The sequence below is a fragment of the Lathamus discolor genome, chromosome 2 (genome assembly GCF_037157495.1).
Source record: "Lathamus discolor isolate bLatDis1 chromosome 2, bLatDis1.hap1, whole genome shotgun sequence".
Lineage (NCBI taxonomy): Eukaryota > Metazoa > Chordata > Aves > Psittaciformes > Psittacidae > Lathamus > Lathamus discolor.
Genome location: NC_088885.1, coordinates 140985908 through 141007174, shown reverse-complemented (window position 1 = coordinate 141007174; position 21267 = coordinate 140985908). Strand labels below are relative to the sequence as shown.

Here is a 21267-nt window from a genome sequence, read left to right as displayed (position 1 = left end):
CAGTACACAGGGAGCTGGGCAGGAATCAGCTCTTCTAAATACTAGGCTCTCATGTGAAGCAATTTTACTTTTTGTACCATAAAGCCAGGAAATACTGAAATACCTTTTGTTAGGCTACTCATCTCCACTCAACAGATCCAAAGATTTACTCACTGACTCCAGCTGACCGTGATTAGCATATTCAAACCATTTAACTGATGTGCTCTGCTTCCTGCTGAGTTCTAGGTATCAAAGGCTCACTAAGGATGGACCCTCTCTGCACAGGTGATTTAAGAAATAACCAATAAACCCCAAAAAGCTTAACAGCAGAACTAGGAAAGAGTCTATATTCAAGGAAAGTTTTTAGCAATAGGAGTTTACCTGTTCTATTATCACCTTGAACACATGTGTGGATATAATCTGAAGATAACACAAATAATCACTGGGTCAGAAAACAGGTTTAAGTAGTTTATTTCTATTATGACTTAAACATATGTGTGGGTAAAGCTCCCAGATGGGATTAGGCCAGCATTGTGAAAACTGCTTTCAGAGACAGGAGATAGATTTCTGTCTGGCCAAAGTGTTTGTATTCTTATTTCAGAAGAACAAATTAAAAAATGGGTGCAATAAAGAAAGTGGGGGAAAAAAAAGTAAAATGGTGTGGGAAGTTACGGGAAAACATTGTTCCTGAGCCCACCTATGTGAGCAGGTATCTTTATGAATACTATTTTTAACAAATATATACGAAATCAAGTATCAGTAATTTATATTTGCTACCCATCAGGCTAGTGTTAAGTTTTACTTTCAGAGAGTGTGATGGTATAACTTTGGGGTTTAGCATGTGTCAGAGTTGCCAAGAGCTCCTGTGAGGTGAGTAAAATGGGTAGAAAATGGAGTAACTCTGTACCCACAGATAAAGATGATGTGCTTGTTTTGAACTTATAAAAATGAGACCAGTCAACCAAATGGAAAATGTATAAAGAGAAAACACTACCAGGTATGTTCCATCATGTAAAGCAACTGGACTAGCCAGTGGGAAGAATATAATGCAGCATAGCAGGCTTTAACTTACCTCTGGAACATATCAGGTACCCTCAGCATTTCCAGATCAGAAATGTTTTGTGATAAGGCTCTTTCCTTTTGACACTGCTTTTGTGCTACGTATTCCCTTTAACCCTCCTATTCTCCTTTACTTTCTCATGGTCTAAACACATCACTAGAGTTCAGGAACTGTAAATTACACAACCTGTGGCTTTTGGACCAACTTCACCTAAAAGTTTTCATGTATGCATATGGACCTTTCAGAATTAGCTTATTTCAATCCAGATGCAATTTCTTAGTTCTTTAAACCAATATTGTATAATTGATAATTTTTTTTTATTTGCCACCAAGGTCAAAAAGTACCACCTATCTCAAATATTGTGGAGTCTTAGATATACAGGTGTGATACTTTCTAATAAATGTTTACTTAATAATCATGAATGATTTGTGGGCTTTAGTCGCACTGTATTTATAATGCTTTTTCTCCTTCACAAGTCTTATTACCCAAAGTATTTACTATAGGACCAATTTTAGCCCTACTGAAATGAACGTGTAATACTTGTTACCTTTGTTGAGAGTGAGAATTAGCACAATTTAAGCACTCTTCTTCCGCATTTAAAGTCCAGCTAGCCATTGGTTTTGCTATTGGATTGTATGTACCCACACTTAAAATAAAAAAAAGGACAAATTCAGTTCCAAAGTAGACAGAAATGGGGCTGCTAACAGTCAGTGGTATTTCATACTCTTATACTAGACTCCAGCTGGCTGCTAAGCTGAAATAGCATTCTTTTATGTATTTTGTTCTGCTTTGTTTCTTTGGCTGATACAGGAACTAAATTACATACAACTGTTTACATGACTATTCATGTCACGGTTTTGCTTTCAAATTTGTAGGACGAAAAATGTTTCAATAGGTCACTTTTATAGTATGAATTTTTAAATGAGAACAGCATTCGGGAGACTGAACCATTGCAACTGAAGGGCATTAATTGTGCAAATTTTACTATAACATAAATTATTGAACAGTATTTCTATATTGAATTAGTGGAGCAAACTGCTGTTCTATTTAAATGAACGCTATTGTTTTTCATATAAGACCACTGAAGACATAAAGAATCATGCCAGTGGTGTTATGAAGCAGATTGTTCCGACCACTTTTACACATGAAGGTACTATCAGAGAAGTCTTCAGGAGCTCAAGTAGAGAGAACAGTCCTTCTGGTTTCAGACCTTCACAGTTTTAGTTCACCAGGATGTCTTAGACTTAGCTGTACTAGTGACCTGTCAGCAAAGACTCCTCCGAAGTGGAGGCATCCTTTGTACTAATTCTCTCTTTGAACACTTTGCTGCTATTGAAGAGGCAGCAATGTTTACCTAGTTCTAAGAGCTTCTCTTCACAGTTTGTAAGCTCTAAATCCTCCTTGAAAAACAAGGTAAAACAAACTTAAAGAAATGACTGTCAAACTTTTCCAATGATCTGGAATTTTATTCCATCCATATACATGCATAGTAACAACATTTGTTGAGAAATTATTTCTATCAGAAGTAGAACATTATCTTTGTGATCACCAGTTGCAGTATTGCTACTCTTATATTTAAATATATCTTATATATGAATTAGATTCATAATTGCAGCATTGAGTTTAGGGTTTTGTTTTAGACTGTGCCTTTCAAAAGATAAAACTGATTGATATGACCTCATTGCTTACAATACTGCTTCCAGTAATTTTGTTCATTCTTTATAAAGTATTGCATTTAACAGCAAAGGTTTAAAAATTGAGACAGAGATGCATCAGCGAAAGAAAATACAAGTACTATACAAGAAAAAAAAAATGCCATCTTCATTTAACGTACGTTTCAGATTAAGAAAGTGGACAGAAACATACTGCTACATACAAATGCAAAGCCTAATGACTAAGGTACTGTATCTGCTAAAATATAAAGTGCAAACTGAGCCCAATTATTCAAAAAAATTGAAATTTTAAGGCGAACTCTACAGCATAGTTGAAACTTCTTTGCAAGTTATATTTTAGCATATACGTATATCTGCAACAGCATATAAGAAAAAAATCAGGATACACAAGTGCTTTTGAAGCTATTTCTAAAATGCTCTTCTGTATTGTTTGCGACTATTTTCTTTAAAATCTACTATACAGTGCAAACCATATGTGCTACACAATAACTATACAATAACATTACAAATGACTTTAATATAAAGTTTTTAAATAAAAAATAACATAACTACAGCTATGAATACTGCTGGTAAAATAAATTAATATTTTTGAAAATGGCACCAATAATACACTTTACTAATGGACTGTAATGAAATTACACCTTTAAGTCTTCAACTTGGCAATAGTGAAATCTCCTGATTGTCCAGATGTAATTCAAACAGCTTTCTTTTGACTGTATGGAACAATATGCTAAACACAGGTACCAAAGGTGACTGACTGTTTCATTTGACATGTTCTGCTGCATGTGACGAGCAATAAAACTTCTTATGAGTTATAAAGTTTGAAAGATTGTTGAACTGGATGTCACACAGTCGGCAATACTTTCCACTGGTTGGGGCCTGGGTAGAACCATTCACGCCTTTAGCTATACTAGACAACTGTTCCTCTGCTGTAGGAATTGTTGGAGAAACATTTTCATTTGCAGTTAAGGGATTCTCAGAGATCCAAGAAGGAGACTTGTGCCCATCTTCATGGGGAGGATTCTGGGAAATGTTCTCTTGCTGTGGGTTTGCGGCAGGTCTTTCCTCCTGTTTTAGTCCCCCATTAACTATTACCATGCCTCGGTTTTTCGGCAATAGGGGAAGAGACTCTTTCTTCTGCACAGCACATCCATTTGAAGGCACCTGGCCTTTAGGAGATTCACTTTCTGCATTTGTGCTTTGATCTAAATCAGTATTATGAATGACGAGAGAACCAGAAATGTAATCACTTGGCTTTATTCCATAATATGGAGAAAGCTGATCTGCTCCTTTAGCTTTCTTTATTGCTCCAGGGTAAAGGCATTGTGGAAGAAACAAATGTTTGTTTTCTTCTTTTGTAGCAATAAGCTGGGCCGCTTCACTAAAGACTTTTAGTCCTTGAAGTGTTGCTAAGTGTGTGGAAAACAAGTTTCCATTAGGAGAAGACTGTTTCGAGTTTCCATTTTTCTCACATTTGATTATGTTTCTCTCGTAACTGACATCTGGGCTGTTTCTTTCACTTTCTGGGTTTTGAAACACCTTACTGTCGAGTTGTCCCAAGTCGTTACGCTGATGGGCAGTGACAGGGCAAAAATTCTGCTTGTGAGCCAGGTAATTCTCTACCTTGTTAAAACTGATCTTGCATACTGTGCATTCATGGTAGTCCAGCAGCCTTTTGGGAGAAGTGGATGTCCTCTCTGATGGGGGTAAGCACTTTTTACTGAGATCTATTGGCACATCCATCTCCAAGCAAGACACAGTGGAGTGGGGAGTATCACACTTTGAAACTGGAACACACTTGTTAATAGACAGTGAAGTTTCCAGATGCTTTGAGACTATTCCTGGAAAGATATCACATCGTGGATGGTAACATTCTCCAAGTCCCTCTGTAGACTCTTGAGTAGATGTACAAGGATTGCCAAGATTAGCCACTTCTAGAAATCGCTGTTGAACTAGTGGTGGCCTTTGCTCTTGCTCTGGTAGGCACATCTCATACATCTTCCTTCGCTTCCTAGTACGCATTGTTCTCTGCATGGCAGGCACTTTGTTGGAAGCGGACCTCTTCAGCGGGGGATCATGCCGAGTGGCACAGTAATACTGCTTGTGGACCATGTATGTTTCATGTCTGCTGAAAGTAATATTGCAAGCTTCACATGTGGTCTTGTTAGGATCACTCTCCCCTTCTACTAAAGGAGCATTGGGATTCTTCACATCAGAAGGTTTTCCATTTATCTTATCATCACCATTACTTGCAGATGACAACTTCTTAGATTGTGCTGTAAAATCTTTTTCGTGACTTTTATTGTTTGGCCCAATCAAATCTAAAACACTGGAAGAATTTATGCAAGATGTCTGCAGAAGTTGATTCTCTGGATCTGACGTATGGGGACCTGCATTCAGGATGTTTATAGAGCTTTGACCATTACTGGGGCTTACAGCTTCTGGTATTTTTTCTGGAACACTGGAAAAATCTGGTGACTTTGCCATCTGCTGCCATCGGCTGCTGCAGTAATGCTTTTTGTGTACCAAGTAGTTGTCCAGATTATTGAATGTTATGTTACACTCAAAACATGTAGCCCCTTTGGGCATCAGAGGACTGTAAATTACAGGAGGGTAATTGCTACTTCCATGCCTTAGTCTTCGATGGACCAGTTCAGACATTTTGGCTAATATCTCTGAAGCCTGAGGAACCACAGTGATGTCTTGGGGAAAAGCAAACTGGGAAAGAAAAGGTCCCATTGGGAAAGAAGGACCAATATTAGGCTGAACTGGCGATGAAGCAAGTCTTGGACTGGATGGTTCAGATTTTATTTTAGTGTATGAGAAACTCTGCTTATTTGTTGCAGGCTGGGTTTCTGGCCTCTGGTTTGGAAGGAAAAGTGGAGCCTTTTTTTCACATTTATCAAGCTCTGTATCAGAACTTGCATCTTTAGTCTGCATGGTCTTTTGGCTCTGGGGAACATCATTTCTGCTCAGCAGGTCCGTTGGTGGCTGTAAACCTTCTTCATTTCCACTTGGAGAGTGTTCGACGTCACTTTCTCTCTGAATTTTGTTGCCAGAGACATGTAATTCTTGGTGCTGCAGTAGCTCCCTCTGAGTTTGGAAGCCGAAATGGCAGTGATTGCATCTAAAGGCAGCTTGAGTAAGATGCGAGAACAGGTGCTGATGAAAGTTAATCACCGAGTCTGCAGTGTAAGTACAAACTGTGCATTTCAGACTAGCACCGGGAGGGAGAAATTCTTCCATTTTCACTCCTATAGAAAAAACAAGTAAAATACAAAATAAAGTGACCATTTTGCCCTTCGTGAAGTACACTGAAAAATCAGTCGGACAGAAGGAACAAACAGTGAGAACAACAAATTTTCTTCTGATGGAATAGTATTAGTCATCCTGCAAATACTTGAAGTGATTCAGAATCTCTTTCCTCAAACTGCTACAGGATACTCCCAGACTTCTGCTCTCCTTTGGAGAGCCTTAGTATCTGCATGCATTTAGCCGAGATGAAGGGAAAGAACAAACACAGGAAAGAATAAAAATAGATTGGATTTATTCTAAATGAAAAGGTCTTAGAAATTACAGTTTTAACTAAAGAAGACATAATGTTCCCCACACACAATCACTGGAAATTTTGAACGCCCAGGAAGCACATCAAGGTCAAGAGGCTCAAGATTATGATATGGCTTGAGGTACAGTCCTCAAACTTAGAGTGTCTGAAAGCCACAGACAGAGCAGAATGAACATTTTGAGCACTACTGACGCTCAGCTCTTTGCCTGCATAACTTGGCTGTAGTGTAGGAACAGAATACAGATCTATCCTCGTCAGAAGGGACTGATGTGTCACGTTCATTGTGAAGGGAGGAGGAAGAGTAAGATACAGCTTCATCAACTTTTTATCTTCCACATATAATGGCCATAGACAACTACTGCTGTAATACACCACTTTTTCCTTATGAAATCAGTACAGCTTTCCCTTTCAAGAACAGCACATTCAAAGCCACAATCATTGCTGAAACACAAAAACATGTTTCACAGCATATTGAAACTGAAAATGCTTTAAAAAGAGATAATACCAAATTTCTCTACTGCTATAAGACAGATTTTGATTACCTGTTAGACAATAAAAACTGAAAAAATGTTGGTAGGGATGATATTCAGAATCTAAAATGGATATTTGTTCTGTCTACACAGACACACATACATACCATGCCTTGATCACTAAGCTCATGGTAGTTGGACAATATAAAGCTGTAAGAATATCGTGGTTCAGTCTCTGAGAAGTCCCTCTGTTGTACCTGGAGGTCCTTGCTTCTCCCCTAGCATCAGTGACTCCCACAGTTGTGAGCAACATTTAAATTTGACCTGTTCTTTGCCTCAGAGGCCTGAAGGGAGCTCAGGAGATACACAGCACTTTAATCAGTGCTTGTTCTCTATCAGGCACTTTTTCACCAGGAGGCCATATGAAGCCTGAGCTGCCACAAGATTGTGTTTCATATGCTCCCACATCATGTGATACTTTCAACACCTAAGTCAATGGTATGTCACTAAATGCAAAGAGCTGAAGCAATCCTTTTATCCAACGGCTAATATTTCAGTATTTTCCTCTCCTTGGGGAGAAATGAATTTGTTATGTTCCAAAAGTACCTGGTCTTAATTACTAGGCTATAATACATGCTGGACTGCATTCACCTGCTCTTGGTGAAGCTGTTCCTACTGTTCTGCTGTTTCACTGAATCATGAAATATTTGCCAGGTAAGAGACAGATAATGGCAACAGCCTGATGTTCAAAGTTAAGATCTGAAAGCACAGAAAGATCTGATTTCTAAAAGAATGGCTAAGTGTTATCCATGTTGTGTACATATGAAAGTGTCTCATCACACTTCTACTCCTGGTAGGTACCAAACTCCTCCAAGGAAACACAACACAATGCCTTCTAGAGTTGTAATTGCTGCCCAAGTATCAGAGAAATATTTTTCACTGCACCAAGTCCATACAGCAGACTCCTACTTCCCCAGGAGTTTTTCCACTGCAGCCAAATAAAGCTTTATTCTGTGAATAAAGCACACATTAGTGTCCTTTAGACTCCATCCATTTAACAGGAGGATCAGAACTCCTGTAGGGCCCTTGTCTTTTTCCAGACACAGCTCTGTACACTAGACAGCACACCCCACATAACCTAACACTGTGGTCTTTCTCATTTGTAGGTTTTCTTTGCTATTGAAAGCTCCAATGCAGAATGTTCTGCAAACCTGTGGCTGAGTCACCATGCCTGGAGGTATTTAAAAGATATGTAGATGTGGCACTTAACAACATGGCTTAGTGGTGGACTCCGCAGTACTAGGTTAACTGTTGATCTGAATGATCTTAAAGGTCTTTTCCAACCAAACAAATTCTATGATTTGATGATTGTAAAATACTATCTCGATTTTATAAAAAGGAAAAAGAATATTGTTATAAACCACAAAGTTCTTATGAAACAAGTGTTCTGGGAAAAGCACACTGTTCCATAGAGTATTGGTCCCTGGTCCTTAAAGCCTCCTGCCTAAGAAGCCTACTCTAGGACCCCAAGATCTTACTTCAGCAGGACTTGCTCTCTGAGGGTGTGTTTCTCTGCTGAGCATCAGAATAAGGTGGTAGAGACTGTAGTCTAGCACACTTATGTTTGCTGGATGGAATCCTGAAGTAATTGATTGAATTTCTCAGAGACCTAGTAGCAGCAATCTGTGTCTGATTCCTGAGCTGATTCTTCACCAGTAAAGAAATGTCGCCTGTATGCGTGTATACACATATTAAGAGAGAGACAGGATTCAAATGAGGATTAGTAGATAAGAGAAATGATACTGGCTACCTGGGAGAGGTGCTTGGTTTAGAAGACAGATCAGAAACTCTTGACATTTTGGTAGTGTCTAAACGCAACACTTGCATGTATATGGGGAGATATTGATTCACTGAATGTCTATAGTGAATAAGTCTTCAAACAGCTAAATCTAGAAGATAACACAGGAAAATACATGGTACTTACCACTGTGAGAATTTAGGTGCATTTCCAGAGCTCTTGCATTAGAAAAACTTTTGGTGCACTGTGGAAAGGGGCAGACACTGGATATCTGCTGAGCACTCTCTTCGTTCTCTTCTGTCAGCTGAGGCCCCTCTCTTTGCCTCCCGCTGCAGTAATACATGAGATGGGCCTGCAGGTTCCGCTCGCTTCGATACCAAATGCCACAGGACTTGCAAGGGAATATGTCCTCTACAAGCAAATATAACCAGGTGCAGGTTAGCCATGGTGCACTCAGTGCCAGCTAATTAACACAGCTGGATTAATTCTCCTCACTTCCCTATTAAATACATGCTTATTTAATAAAAACAGAACCATGGGTTTATGGAAATGTCATTTGCAGGTGGGAGAATGAATGTGGGAGACAGTTGTTTCTTTCAGAAGGAGATCTTAAAAACAGTCACTAAAAAAAACAGATAAAAGTTTCTGGCATGTCATTACTTAAAAGAATGAAATTAAATTGATTGTTTGTTATGAATACGCAGTACTCATTCACGACCTAAGCTACATTTCCAATACCTCACTACTGCTAAGTGACATATTTCAACTGCACATATTTTTTCCATATGCACAAGTCTTTCCAGCATTGGGCCTTGGAATTTTTGAGTGCTAATTGCAGATCATTCTGAAGAATGTGCATTTTCAGAATGCTTATGCAGTTATTACTGTAAAATCCTGCTGCTCTGGTATCCAGGAGGCCAGAATAGATTATGTTTCCTACAGCATTGAATGTAATATTATACTAAGCAGCATGTTTGCCTCCTGGGTTCCTGATGTTATTAATATTAGAAGTTAAAAATTCTAATGTACTTTCTTTTTCTTGGTTTTGGTAAATTGTAACTGTTACACTTTTCACTATGCAAAAGGATATTTGCTAAGAGTGATTAAATTCTTCATTGCCTTCTATCCCAAAATGTCAGCACCCTCTGAGGGGAAGACAATGCTGAGGTTGCTCAGAGTGCTTCCCAGCAGCAGAGGGAGTAGATATATTTTGGTCATATACTGAAGGCTACATACTTTACTCATGTGAACAGTGATAATGAATAATGTGTATTTACATAAAGCAGGTAGATATTTGGTTGCTAATACCCTATCCAAATGGCATCTAAACAGTACATGTTGTGTATCTATCTCAGAAGGACAAAAAAGGTCTTTGATCTTTCTGAAAGCTGAACTTGCCGCCCTGTCAGTAAGAACAAGGAAGAAATCCCAGCCCTTTAGGGTACATCTTAACTAGTAAATTAAACAGTGACAGGAGCCTGACAAGAGCATTGGAACTTCTTGTTTGTATTGTTAAATCACGACAGTGATACCTTCCACACTTTTGGCTTAAATCAGTTAATACCTTCCCCATTCCTGCGTACAGCACAAGAATTGCCGCAGGTCTAGGATCATTCCCTACAACTGGTTTGGTCACTTCTCATCTGTTTTTGAGACTAAGAGAGGATAAAACTGTGAGTGCAGCCGGACTGTGCCAGCTGACCTGAAGATCAGAGAATGGGCAATTGCAGTCAACATTGGAACACACCTTAGTCAACATAGAATCATAGAATGGTTTAGGTTGGAAAAGACCTTAAGATCATCAAGTTCCAACCCCCCTGCCATTGGCAGGGACACCTCGCACTAAACCATCTCACCCAAGGCTCTGTCCAACCTGTCCTTGAACCCTGCCAGGGACAGAGCATTCAGAACTTCCCTGGCCAACCCATTCCAGCGCCTCACCACCCTCACAGTAAGGAACTTCCTCCTTACATCCAATCTAAACTTCCTCTGTTTAAGTGTTAACCCATTACCCCTTGTCCTATCACTACAGTCCCTAACGAAAAGTCCCTCACCTCTAAAAACATCAAAACTCCCACTGACTTCAGAACGCAAAAAGCTGCTAGTGAATGTAATTAACTTAGTCTTGAAGAATGGTTGGCTGCTCTGAAAATATGGCATGTGTAGCTGATGATGTAATTCATTATTCATGACAATCATATGTTTAATTTCAAATACTGATGAGTATAGGACAATGGACAATTGCTTTGTTCCAATTCCTTAGAGTGAACAAAATTGAAGGCTCCAACCCACCAAAATGGATGAGTCTTTGATTTGTTAAATATCTACAAATGCAGCCAAAATTTACATTGCTTAATTTGCTGCTTTGACTCCACTGCTAATGCTTGTCTATTTTTCTGCTCACGAATTTACATAAAATATTTACACCACTACCGGTTTCTATGTTTTCCTTTGCCACAGAATGACTGTACATGATTTTTAGACATAAGCATTCAATGAGCAGTTAGTATTCCAGTTCCAGTATATACCACTATTAAACTATTACTGATACAGCATGCATAATTTGAAATGTCCATCTCATGTGAAAGCTGACTTTTCAGCGTTTGTTTTTCACTTCAAATGGTTTAAAAAATTGAACTGCTAGGTTTCCACAGAAAAGCCCAAAAATAGTTATCAGAAATTCTGATACTGCATCAAGTCCTATTTGAATTAATGTGACTGCATTCCATCACAGAATTGAACTTTCTGATTATTTTAATGAATTTCCAGCTATCTTTATATCTTATGGGCTAGATGGCTCTGTTGCTCCAGTTATGGAGCTGGTGAACAGGGGACTCACATTACATGCCATGCAGAGGAAATTTATTTCAGGAGTTTTGTGTGGTGAGAGGGTGGGATTCCATGGTGAACAATGTATAGGGATGGGACCTGAAACTATTACTCCCCTGAAGTAATGCAAAACAGATAAAGGCTATTTGAAGTTAATGGTTTGCTAAAGCCCAGAGTTGGCCTCCTGTAGATGTGCACAAAAAATACACCCCCAGCTGAAACAAGCTGTGAATGAGTCTTCACCCTTAAGGCTAGGTAACTTCTCTTGTGGCTCCCTTGGAGCCGCTGGCTATAAACACTGGTCTGCCCTAACTGTGGTAACTTGGTAGTCCACTTCAGGGACTTCTGACACCTTCTTTTGGAAAGGTCCTGTAGGGTGATAACTGCTAGTTCTGTGAAGAGGTATACCAGCTCACAGCAGCCCCACTGCTGGGGGCAAAAGTGAATGCACTTAGCTAAAGGGCTTAAGGTTGTTCTCACACACTCTTTGGAAGGGAGGAGTTTGATGACTTGGACATTTTAAGGTTTATCTTTTAAAACAGGCTAACAATAAATTTGTACCTATCAAGACTGTTTATCCAGAAAATAAGCAACTAAAAAAATAACCCCAAAACCAAAAAACATACATACAAAATTAAAAAAACAAACACCACAACAACCCCCCCCCCCCCCCCCAAAATAAAACCAAAACAACATGGAATGAGGAGTGTTAACACAGATATTTTAATGAGTCCTGCCTGAAGAGCTTGAAGATGGTGTGACTGACTGTTCAAGACAAAGTGTTATTTGGTCTGAGCCTGAGTGGCAGATCATGTGCTTGCATGTGCATTCACACCTGAAATACTGTGTTCAGTAGTTTACTATATCTAATTGCAATACTTACAAACCTTGGATGGAGTCTAGATGGGCAGGCTTGCAAAGTGCTGACAGCCAAGGATGTGCGTTAGATCTAAGTGATGACTGGTGAGGAGAATGGTAACAGCTAACATATTTGAAATGTACTTAGGAGGATGAGGAACTAGGGCTATATAATGGTGAAAGTTAATAATAAAAAGTTAAAGAAATGAAATTTCATTCAAGCTGAATTGTCTCAGTTCAACAACTGTCTTATCATGTACTTGTGTCCATCCCCTCTAAGGACAGCACTTAATTACATGCTGTATTTTGTCCATGATAGGGTCTACTGATGTCCAGAGGATGTAAAAACATTATTGTGTAGCCACATTGGTTTGAGATAGTACAGTAAATCAGGGTTTCTATAATGTATGATCTCCACTGCATTTTGAACCAGTCACTGAAGAGATATATTCTTCCTTTCAACTGAATATCATGAATTATTACCAGAAGCTGCAGGTATAAGCCACAAGCTTACTTGAGAAGCAAAGGCTGGACTTTGTAAGCTAACAGGCCTATCTTACCTACTTTTTCAACAGTTTCTGATCCTACTGACTCTGGGAGCAGATCACAGAACCTCCACATGAGGGCAGGACAGATACTCTGGGTGAGGCTCCTGAAGAACCCAGACACCAAATTGCTGCTCTTGAGCCCTTTTATGTCTATGAGTTCATCTGAGATGCCAGGGGAACAAAAGCAGGCTTCAAGCTGTGGTTTTTAAGTCGTGTGGTTTCTGTGGTCTTGAATTCACTATTGCTGTATTAGCTCTTCATATGTGCCCTTAAAGTACTGCTGTTTTAAAAAAACACCAGAGAATAGTATTCATCACTTACTGTTCACAATAGCCGTAGGCAAAATAGATGCCATTGCAGCTTGTTGAGGGAGCAATTGTATTGAGTCCAGCAGGCGTGCAGGATACATGCCTTCTGTGAGAGTCATCTGACTAGCAGCTTGCAGCCTTGAGTCAAAATCTACAACAAAGGCAATCAGCTCTTCACCCTCTGAGATGGCCTTGGTCGTGGTACACCAAAGTTGCCCTCCTACAGGAAACATAAAAGCAGAAAGATTTAATTGACGATATCAGATTCCAGAACGTAAAACATCAGTGCCATATCTTTACAATCTCTTTAAATTTTGATGGCTTGCTCAAGGTAAAGAGGCAAATAATTTTTACTGTCTTCCTTCTACCAATATAGGAATTTTCAGTGTACAAGGACAATAATTTGGAGATACTTTTCCTAATTATTTGCAGCATGAACATTCATTTTAATTTCCATTTTGTCTCCTATGAGATTAAATTATGAAAATCAAGCTATAGGTGAAAGTATTTTATACAGCACTTTTTTCATCATTACTTTTCACCAGCTACCTTTTACCTCTTTTTGTAACTCCAATGATGTTTTATTTTGAATACCAAATCACAGCACATTAAAACCAACAGCTGTGAGAAAGAAATCAGATTTCCTCATAAGGGCGTTCCTCTCCTCCCTTATGTTTGCCACCCTCTTTCTCTAAAAAATCTTCCCTTATGTAATATTCTTTGTAACATGACTGCTTTATCTCTGCTTACACTGACTGAACTTCCTGAAAAGAAGATATGCCAAAGATCTGTTTCATAAAGGCTTATTCAAATAAAGATTTGTTTAAAGGGGGGGAAGTGGAAGAACTTTCATCAAACAGTAAGATACACTATAGCTCTGTGCTGCAAATGTCACGTGTAGTGCATTAAAAAGAAAATTAACTATGCGAGTACATCTACTAATGTATTTGAATGCGATAGTGAATGCTCATTTATTTAACATGTTTAGACAGGCAAAGCACTTATATTGTGTTATCTACACTCTCAGGCCTAGATACATATCCAATACAGTTATGCCTGCAATAATGTTGCATACTTTATATGTTACAAAGCTTTTTTTTTTCCTCAGGTTTTGTATATATAGAAAAAGCTATATGTTGTATTCATTAGGCAAGCAAAAACTGTACTCATTTTGATAAGTAATATTGCTGTGTTTATCTTTCGGCATAACTGCCTTTTCAATGGCACTTCATTTTTTTCCCCTCAACGAGATTATAGTTTTAAAACAACTTGTTGCAAAAATCTGGTAGAGAAGATAACAACAGTGTATGATATGCCACAGCTAAACGGAAGAATTAGGACATTGTTTTAGAGAAATCTTGGACAATTAATTAAACCAGTCTATTAGCTTTCAAAGATGAGCAAACAAAACAGCATCAGTGACAATGTGTTTCAGCAGAAAAATAAAGCTAAGCTTCCAGACCTCAAAGTGGTGTGAAAGTTTCAAAGCACGAAAGTGTCTCTGTATTCACCCTTCAGTAATGCAGGAGCTGAAGGTGGTTCCAAAGTTTACAATTTACTGTGATGGGACCAAAGCATACTAAGGTTTACTACTCTCCAAGATTACAGAATTAAATGGTGCAAATCTGAGTAATTTCCTCTAGAGAATAAGAAGATGAAATGTGAAGATAGTGCCATAAATGCCTACAAATGCAGAATCCTAATGCCCAAGCACGAATTCAAACATTTGACAAGCACGGTCTGACTTACTGCATAAGTCAGGAGCAAATACAGAAGCCTTCAGAGCTAAACTGGTTTAAAACCTGTTCAAGAGAGAATAAGGCTAAATTCCTAAAGTGTTCTTAATTAGTTTTGTAGACAATAACACATGATACACACTGCAATCTGAGGACATGAAAATGGGTACTCTCACTGCAAACTCCACACAGTTTATCGTTCTGAGAACAGTGCTTCCATTATTTACATGCACTTCTATTTTATTTATATACAGAAGGTGTAATAATAAACCAACATATTTCAGTATATTTTGACATAGAATAAGAGCTCTTCATGGACTGTATTATTCACTGGATTTCTTAATAAAGCAAAAATTAATCACTGCAGAAGAACCAACTGGGACTTCCTCTATCCCAGCAAACATCCTGACATGCTATACCCTTGAGGGGAAAAACCCCAGAAAGTGTAGTTGATTACTGGGTCTCCAGCTGCAATCAGTCTGGATCAGCTAACGGCTGACTCAGCCTCCTGATGTCAGAGCTCCTCAGGGTGTTGACTCATGTCCAGCAGCAGATTAAACTGAGACAGCTGAAGCGAGCAGTGACCTTGGCTGCCTGCTCCACCCAGCTCCTGGAGGCTGTCACACCTAGGGCAAGCACAGCCTCATGGGATGTGTGACAGCTCTGGAAGCACAACAATCTCCAGCTTGGCTTATTAAAGGAAATCAGAACTACAGAAGTTTAATCCACTCCTGGATTCAGCTCCAATAATTCCATTGTTATATTGTTTTCTTCCATCTCACTCTATGGAAAATGAGGCATTTACATGATCATGCCATATATGTCCATATTTCAATCAGTACATGATATTGTGTTGAGTTAAATCCCCAGATGAACTCTCAAATGATGCATTCTTCCAGCTAATGGAAATTAGCTCCTCTGCAGTAACAGTCACTCACAAGGACAACCTCCTCTGACACAGTACTCCTCTCTTGTCCCCTTCTGTGCTTGCTTGCACAGGTGAAGGCAATAGCTGCTGTTTTGAAAGATACAGTCTTCTTTCCCCTCATTGCAGTGAACACAAATATGCTGGCTTTCACATACAGGAAGAAAACAGTGGAAGTCTTCTTGAGCCTTCTACTGCACAGTCTGTGAAATGGTGTGCAGAGAACCTAGCAGGAGATTCCAGTTTTAACAGGAAGTTCCAAACATGACTACCTTATGAATTATTATGCTGCCTAGTCATCCCTGCCAGGGTCCAGGGCTTCCTGACATGTGGTGGTTACAAAACAGGAAAAAAACCTTGATTCCAATAAACATTTCCACATGCTAATACAACACTGACATATACACAGTAATTTCTCAGGACCCCAACATCTTTTCATAAAGCAAAGGGCAGTGTCAATAGCAGATTTTCAAAAGGATAACATGTAAGTCCTTGCCAAGTATCAGTGGCAACGAAGAAGAAGATAGGAAGATGTTTGCTTGAAATATTTGCAAAGGCATGAAGATTTCCTAAGGAAATGTAAAGGCCTCTTATTTATATGAGATGAAGTTCTGACTAAGCTTACTCTTTCCTGTTCCAATGAAGAAGGAAAGCTTTTGAAATACAAAAAGGCTTTGTGAAATTGTGAAGCCATTTTCTCTACAAGTCTAGTTCTGACTCTGTGAAATTGAAAATAAGCTTCTTGAGCCTGCAATATATTGTTTTATATCTATTGTTAAACTGAAGAAAGTTATGTGATACATAGTATATACATGCTGAACAGAAGAAAAGAATAAAAATGCCTGTCAACACTATGTATTTATTTGAACTCTTTTTTTCTAGTTCATACTTCAAGGAATTACAAATGCTCATTTAATCACTGAAAGTTGGGAAAGCTAAAGAATATCATGTGCAAACCAGAGCAAAAAATTACATTCCAACTGCATTGGCATCAGTTCTTTATCAAATGACATCAGGCACTGAAGCAGCTACCTGATACCTTTAGAGTTTCCACCAAATGGAAAGGTTATTTCAGGATTCTCTTCTTTGTCTGCATCTTTCACTGCAAATATTTTTGCTGCTTGGAAAAACCCCAACGCCCTTAAACAACAACAACAACAAAAAAAAAAAAAATCCAAACCCAAACCAAACAAACCAACTTTCTACGAAAAGGAAAAAGTAAGGTCCTGATGTCCCTGAAAAACCATGGACTTGCTGTTCTTTGTAATGTTTATGATCAAGATTCTTGTGCAAACAGATCTGGTTCCTAACAGGAAGCTTATAAATCATAATTGCTGTCAAAACTGCAGTGGAGTGTACTGCAAGTTTCGATAATAAAGAATAGAGTCACAGTTCAAACTTGATTACATTTTGGAAATTCATGCTGCTGTTACAAGAATCAGTGGTCTTAAATATCTTCTTCTCCTGCCAAATTTTTCACTTGCACTTTTTATTATTTATGAAATCAGTGTCTGCACAATGTCATGCAGACCTCTGCTGATAAACTCTAATTAAGATTAAGACAAGCCTTTTGGAAAGGATCCCATCATTAGCAAACATGATAAACACAAAAATACTCCCTACTTGTCAACCAGGAGCAATTCGGTAACCTAACAGTATTATCTGTTGCTAGGCTACAGAGCTGACAAAGCTTCAATTATATTGTATGGCCATACCTATAGAATACTGTGTAAGAAAATGTATCTAATATAAAAGCATTTAACTTCAGCCATGCTATCTGTAATTCATGGCTTCTTTCAATGGCAAAAATCAGGTTAATAATTACACAACGTGCTGGAAAAATCTTGGCGATGTGTCATGTTTGCACAATTTTTTCTAATTTATCTCTATGATTGATAGATATTTGCTTTGTAAAAATAATAAAATGCAAGCAATAGGATGCTGTAAACCACAAGCACAACTACACCTGGGCTCATCAAGGTATGGAACCACACTCAGTATAAAAAATATATAGTACATTGAACCAATTAAATCATATTTAGATGCAGTAATACTTCTATATTCAGAATAAGGAGTATTGTGGTGATCAATATACATGCTAATACAAACTTCATTTTATGTAGGTCAGAAATCTAGAATACAAGGGAAACTTGCCTTTTTGTGTTTTTTTTTTTAACAGCCCTTCAATTTTTCCGTCTACATTTGGATTCTTTTTTTAAACAAACTGACGTCTATTATCCTATTTGGAATCAGCAATTTGCAACTAAAGTGATGGCCCTTCATCAGTTTTGATTCTCAGAACGCTAAGACACTTCCAGGGAAGACACAGACCCAGGCACAGTAAATCTTCTGATGGTGGGCTTCTTTTTTCTCCCCACTTATTTTTTGCAGACCTTAAGGAGTGATCACTTGGGGTCTGTGGATAACAGACTAAAAAAAAATACATTTAAGGACAGACTTCACTATTAACAAAACTGGGAGAAAATGGCTTCAAAATGGATGGAGCCATAAAGCCTCAATTCATAGTATTGCTTTTAGGAAAAGTGACTTAAGAAACTAAATACCTAAAACCAGTGTTTCCATTGAGTACAGCTGTTTGATGGAAGTGCAGATATTTTTTCCACAGATGAAGAAGCATAACGACAATATAAACACATACTCAAAGGCAATCCCAATTTTCCTGTCTTTATTAACAGTCAGCTTTCCTTGCTGAACGATTTGAGTCTAGTTTTTTGACCCAGCAATGGCAGACGTGTTTCACAGAAGTTTAGGGAAATCAATGGCAATTTCTATTAAAACAAATTTCCAGTGCCAGTTAACTCAGAAGTACTATTTGGTGTAGTAAAAATTCAGCTCAGTGGATTTGATTGTGTTGCTGCAACAACATAATAGCCCATTTCCTGTACACACATCTTTTTGCAAGAAGGGTCAAAAGACTATCAGAATTTATTTAAACAACAGACTGTTACTCTTCATGACTTCCAGGCACCATCAACCGAATTAAACCTTCCTCTCCTAATGAAATATTCCAATTTGTTAAAAATGATGCTTTTTAGTAATAGTAATGGGGGTTGGCGTTAATTTATTATCTTCTCTCCTTTGCTGCACAGGTTAAGCATTTAAAGAGAATCTGCTCGTCACAATAGGATGGGATCTTCATATTTGGGCTCCTCCTGCATTTCACCCATGGGGTTGTGACGACTCAGCATACTGAAAGCCATTTCAGTGCAGCACAAGTTACTGGGTAGATCTCTAATTTTTGACACGAACAAAGTACATATATCTATATGTAGACACATTGTTTAATAAAAAAATATAATTAATTCAAATCCAATACTGTTGAAATTTTTGACAGTAGAGTGGTACAAGGAACAGAACTTATAAATTATGTGTGCCCCTTCTTTGAAAAATGCTTTGGAGGTTTCTTTGTGCATTGGCAAATACAGGAGGAGTATGAGGTATTGTGTGGATCCTCCTGCACAGCACCTGATAAAAGAATAAAGAGCTGTGACATATTCTTAAAACAATAGAGGAATTAAAGAGAAACAATAGGCCAGCTGCTTCATTAATACAATCAAAAGAGCGCCCAGCACCGAGGAGTCCAGATAATTAAGCACTACTCTTTTAGACCTTTTTTTCTGTAATAAATTTGCTAAAAATGTATTAACTACTTCACAGTTGTTAGATAGATCTATGTACTTGTTTATTTAGGTTGATTAATGCCTTTTCAGTATTCTACAACATGCCGACTCATGGTTCATACAAGTTTTTTGAATAAAATAATGTAAGAATAAGTGATATGGATCTGTGGTATATACAGCAATAAATCAAAAGCATTTTGTGAACAGTCTTTCCAGTTGCTAAATAATTCTTCACATTTTTCACATGCGTATACCAAATATATACTTTGCACAGAATTTTGCTATTCATGTATTTTAATGCCAGGGTTCCAACCATCTCTCTGTGAAGTGTCTCCAAAATCACCCCTGCAAATGCAGAATTCTCAAACTCTCACAAAAAAAAAAAAATAGTTTTAGTGCTACATTAAGATTAATGAGATGATTTCCTAGCATCTTCTATCATTTTTCCTTGTTTACTGATGAAGAGATTACCAAAAGATACTTGACCTTTAACTAAACCACTGCATTATTATAAGCCTGCAGTGTACTGACTGCAAAAAATGTAAAATCATTATACTCTATAAAACTAGACCAATACAGTGAACAAACCAGTTCTGTTGCCACTTTTACCATTATGTTCAGCATAAAATATGGAGCCTGCTTTACTTTGAACTCACTGAACAAATTGCAAATAACGGAATTGCAATGATATTTTTCACAACAAACCAACACAAGAATACTCAAAGGCACTAGCCAAACTGAAGAAGGCAGCTTTTAAATCCCCATGTTTTGAGATATAAAATGTCTGACCAGAAACAGGGAAGAAAAGTACTCCTTCAGAATATAGCTCTCAGTCCTGCACCTAGTCAACCTGAGTTTTAGGTCTGACTTAGCTTAGTCATATGCTAACAGCTGGCAATGTTTTTACCTGAATAGATGATTTTATAGTTAAAGACTGTCAGGCTTTATATAGCTGATAAAACCCAAAAATATTAGAGGAACTTGCCAGTCCTAGGGGAGTGAACTCCCAAACCTGGCACCTCTGTTTCAGTGTAAGGGGTAGGTCTTTCCCTTGCTGCAGTACAACTACTGTGAACATCATGATATGTATTGCAGCACCTCTCAAATTAATTCTGCAAACACCTTAATCAGCTGAACCCCAAATGAAGCACGCTGTTTCTGAAGGGCAAGGAGTATAACAAACACTTAGATTTGACCTCTTATTTTTTCCACTGTTGTCTGCCTGCTGTTTGTTAGTTTGAGGATTTCTGTACGTTTTCCTCCAATTAAATGCCCATGTGTAACACTCAGCGGAGTTCTATTAGGTAAAGAGGCAAAATAGATTAGTGCTCTGAAAATATTCACAGGAAAATAATGTGGCAATTTTATTTGCCATTTTCCCCCCTGATAGAGCTGTCACAGCTTATTTACCACAGGGGGAGACAGTTAAACCCATATCCTTAGAAGTTCTATGCATTTAAGAGGCTTATATATCTCTTCTGGGACCCTCCTTCAAATCCTGGGCTAATCAGAGTGAATACATATCTTTCTATTAGATGGCTCTAAAAACTCTTAGGTGATATCAGTTCCTGGTGGACGACAGTCCACAGCGTAAAACTATTAAATGTTTGGCACAAATGGCAATACTTACAGAATGAAGCTGGAAACTGTAATATCCTCCCTCATCACAAGAAGTTAAGTCCACTGCTCAGAGGTTGAAATTAAAGCCTGCCACAAATGCTAACCTGCTATATTTCCTTAATTCAGCATAAGATCAAACAAGGAAGTCGAAGGAGTTCGTTCACAAGTCTAGCAATTTGTCCCTGGTGTTTTAATTTTCTTTCTAAGTTCCTGTTTTGAATTGAGTGCCGCATCTTTTTTACATTTGAATTGGGTCT

The 21267-nt window shown here is 38.2% G+C and overlaps 1 protein-coding gene across 3 annotated transcripts in view; it reads right to left on the bottom strand.

Moving 5' to 3' along the window:
- Positions 1 to 2484: 2484 nt before the first annotated feature.
- The window catches only part of ZFPM2 (zinc finger protein, FOG family member 2), a 317161-nt gene continuing 298378 nt past the window's right edge, over positions 2485 to 21267 (bottom strand). For all 3 annotated transcript variants that reach the window (XM_065668790.1, XM_065668789.1, XM_065668791.1), the window contains 3 exons: positions 13102 to 13308; positions 8732 to 8956; positions 2485 to 5966 (listed from right to left, as the gene is read on the bottom strand). In XM_065668790.1, the coding sequence (XP_065524862.1) occupies positions 3475 to 5966; positions 8732 to 8956; positions 13102 to 13308 (2924 nt within the window). In that variant the 3' untranslated portion in view covers positions 2485 to 3474. The remainder of the gene's footprint in view (positions 5967 to 8731; positions 8957 to 13101; positions 13309 to 21267) is intronic.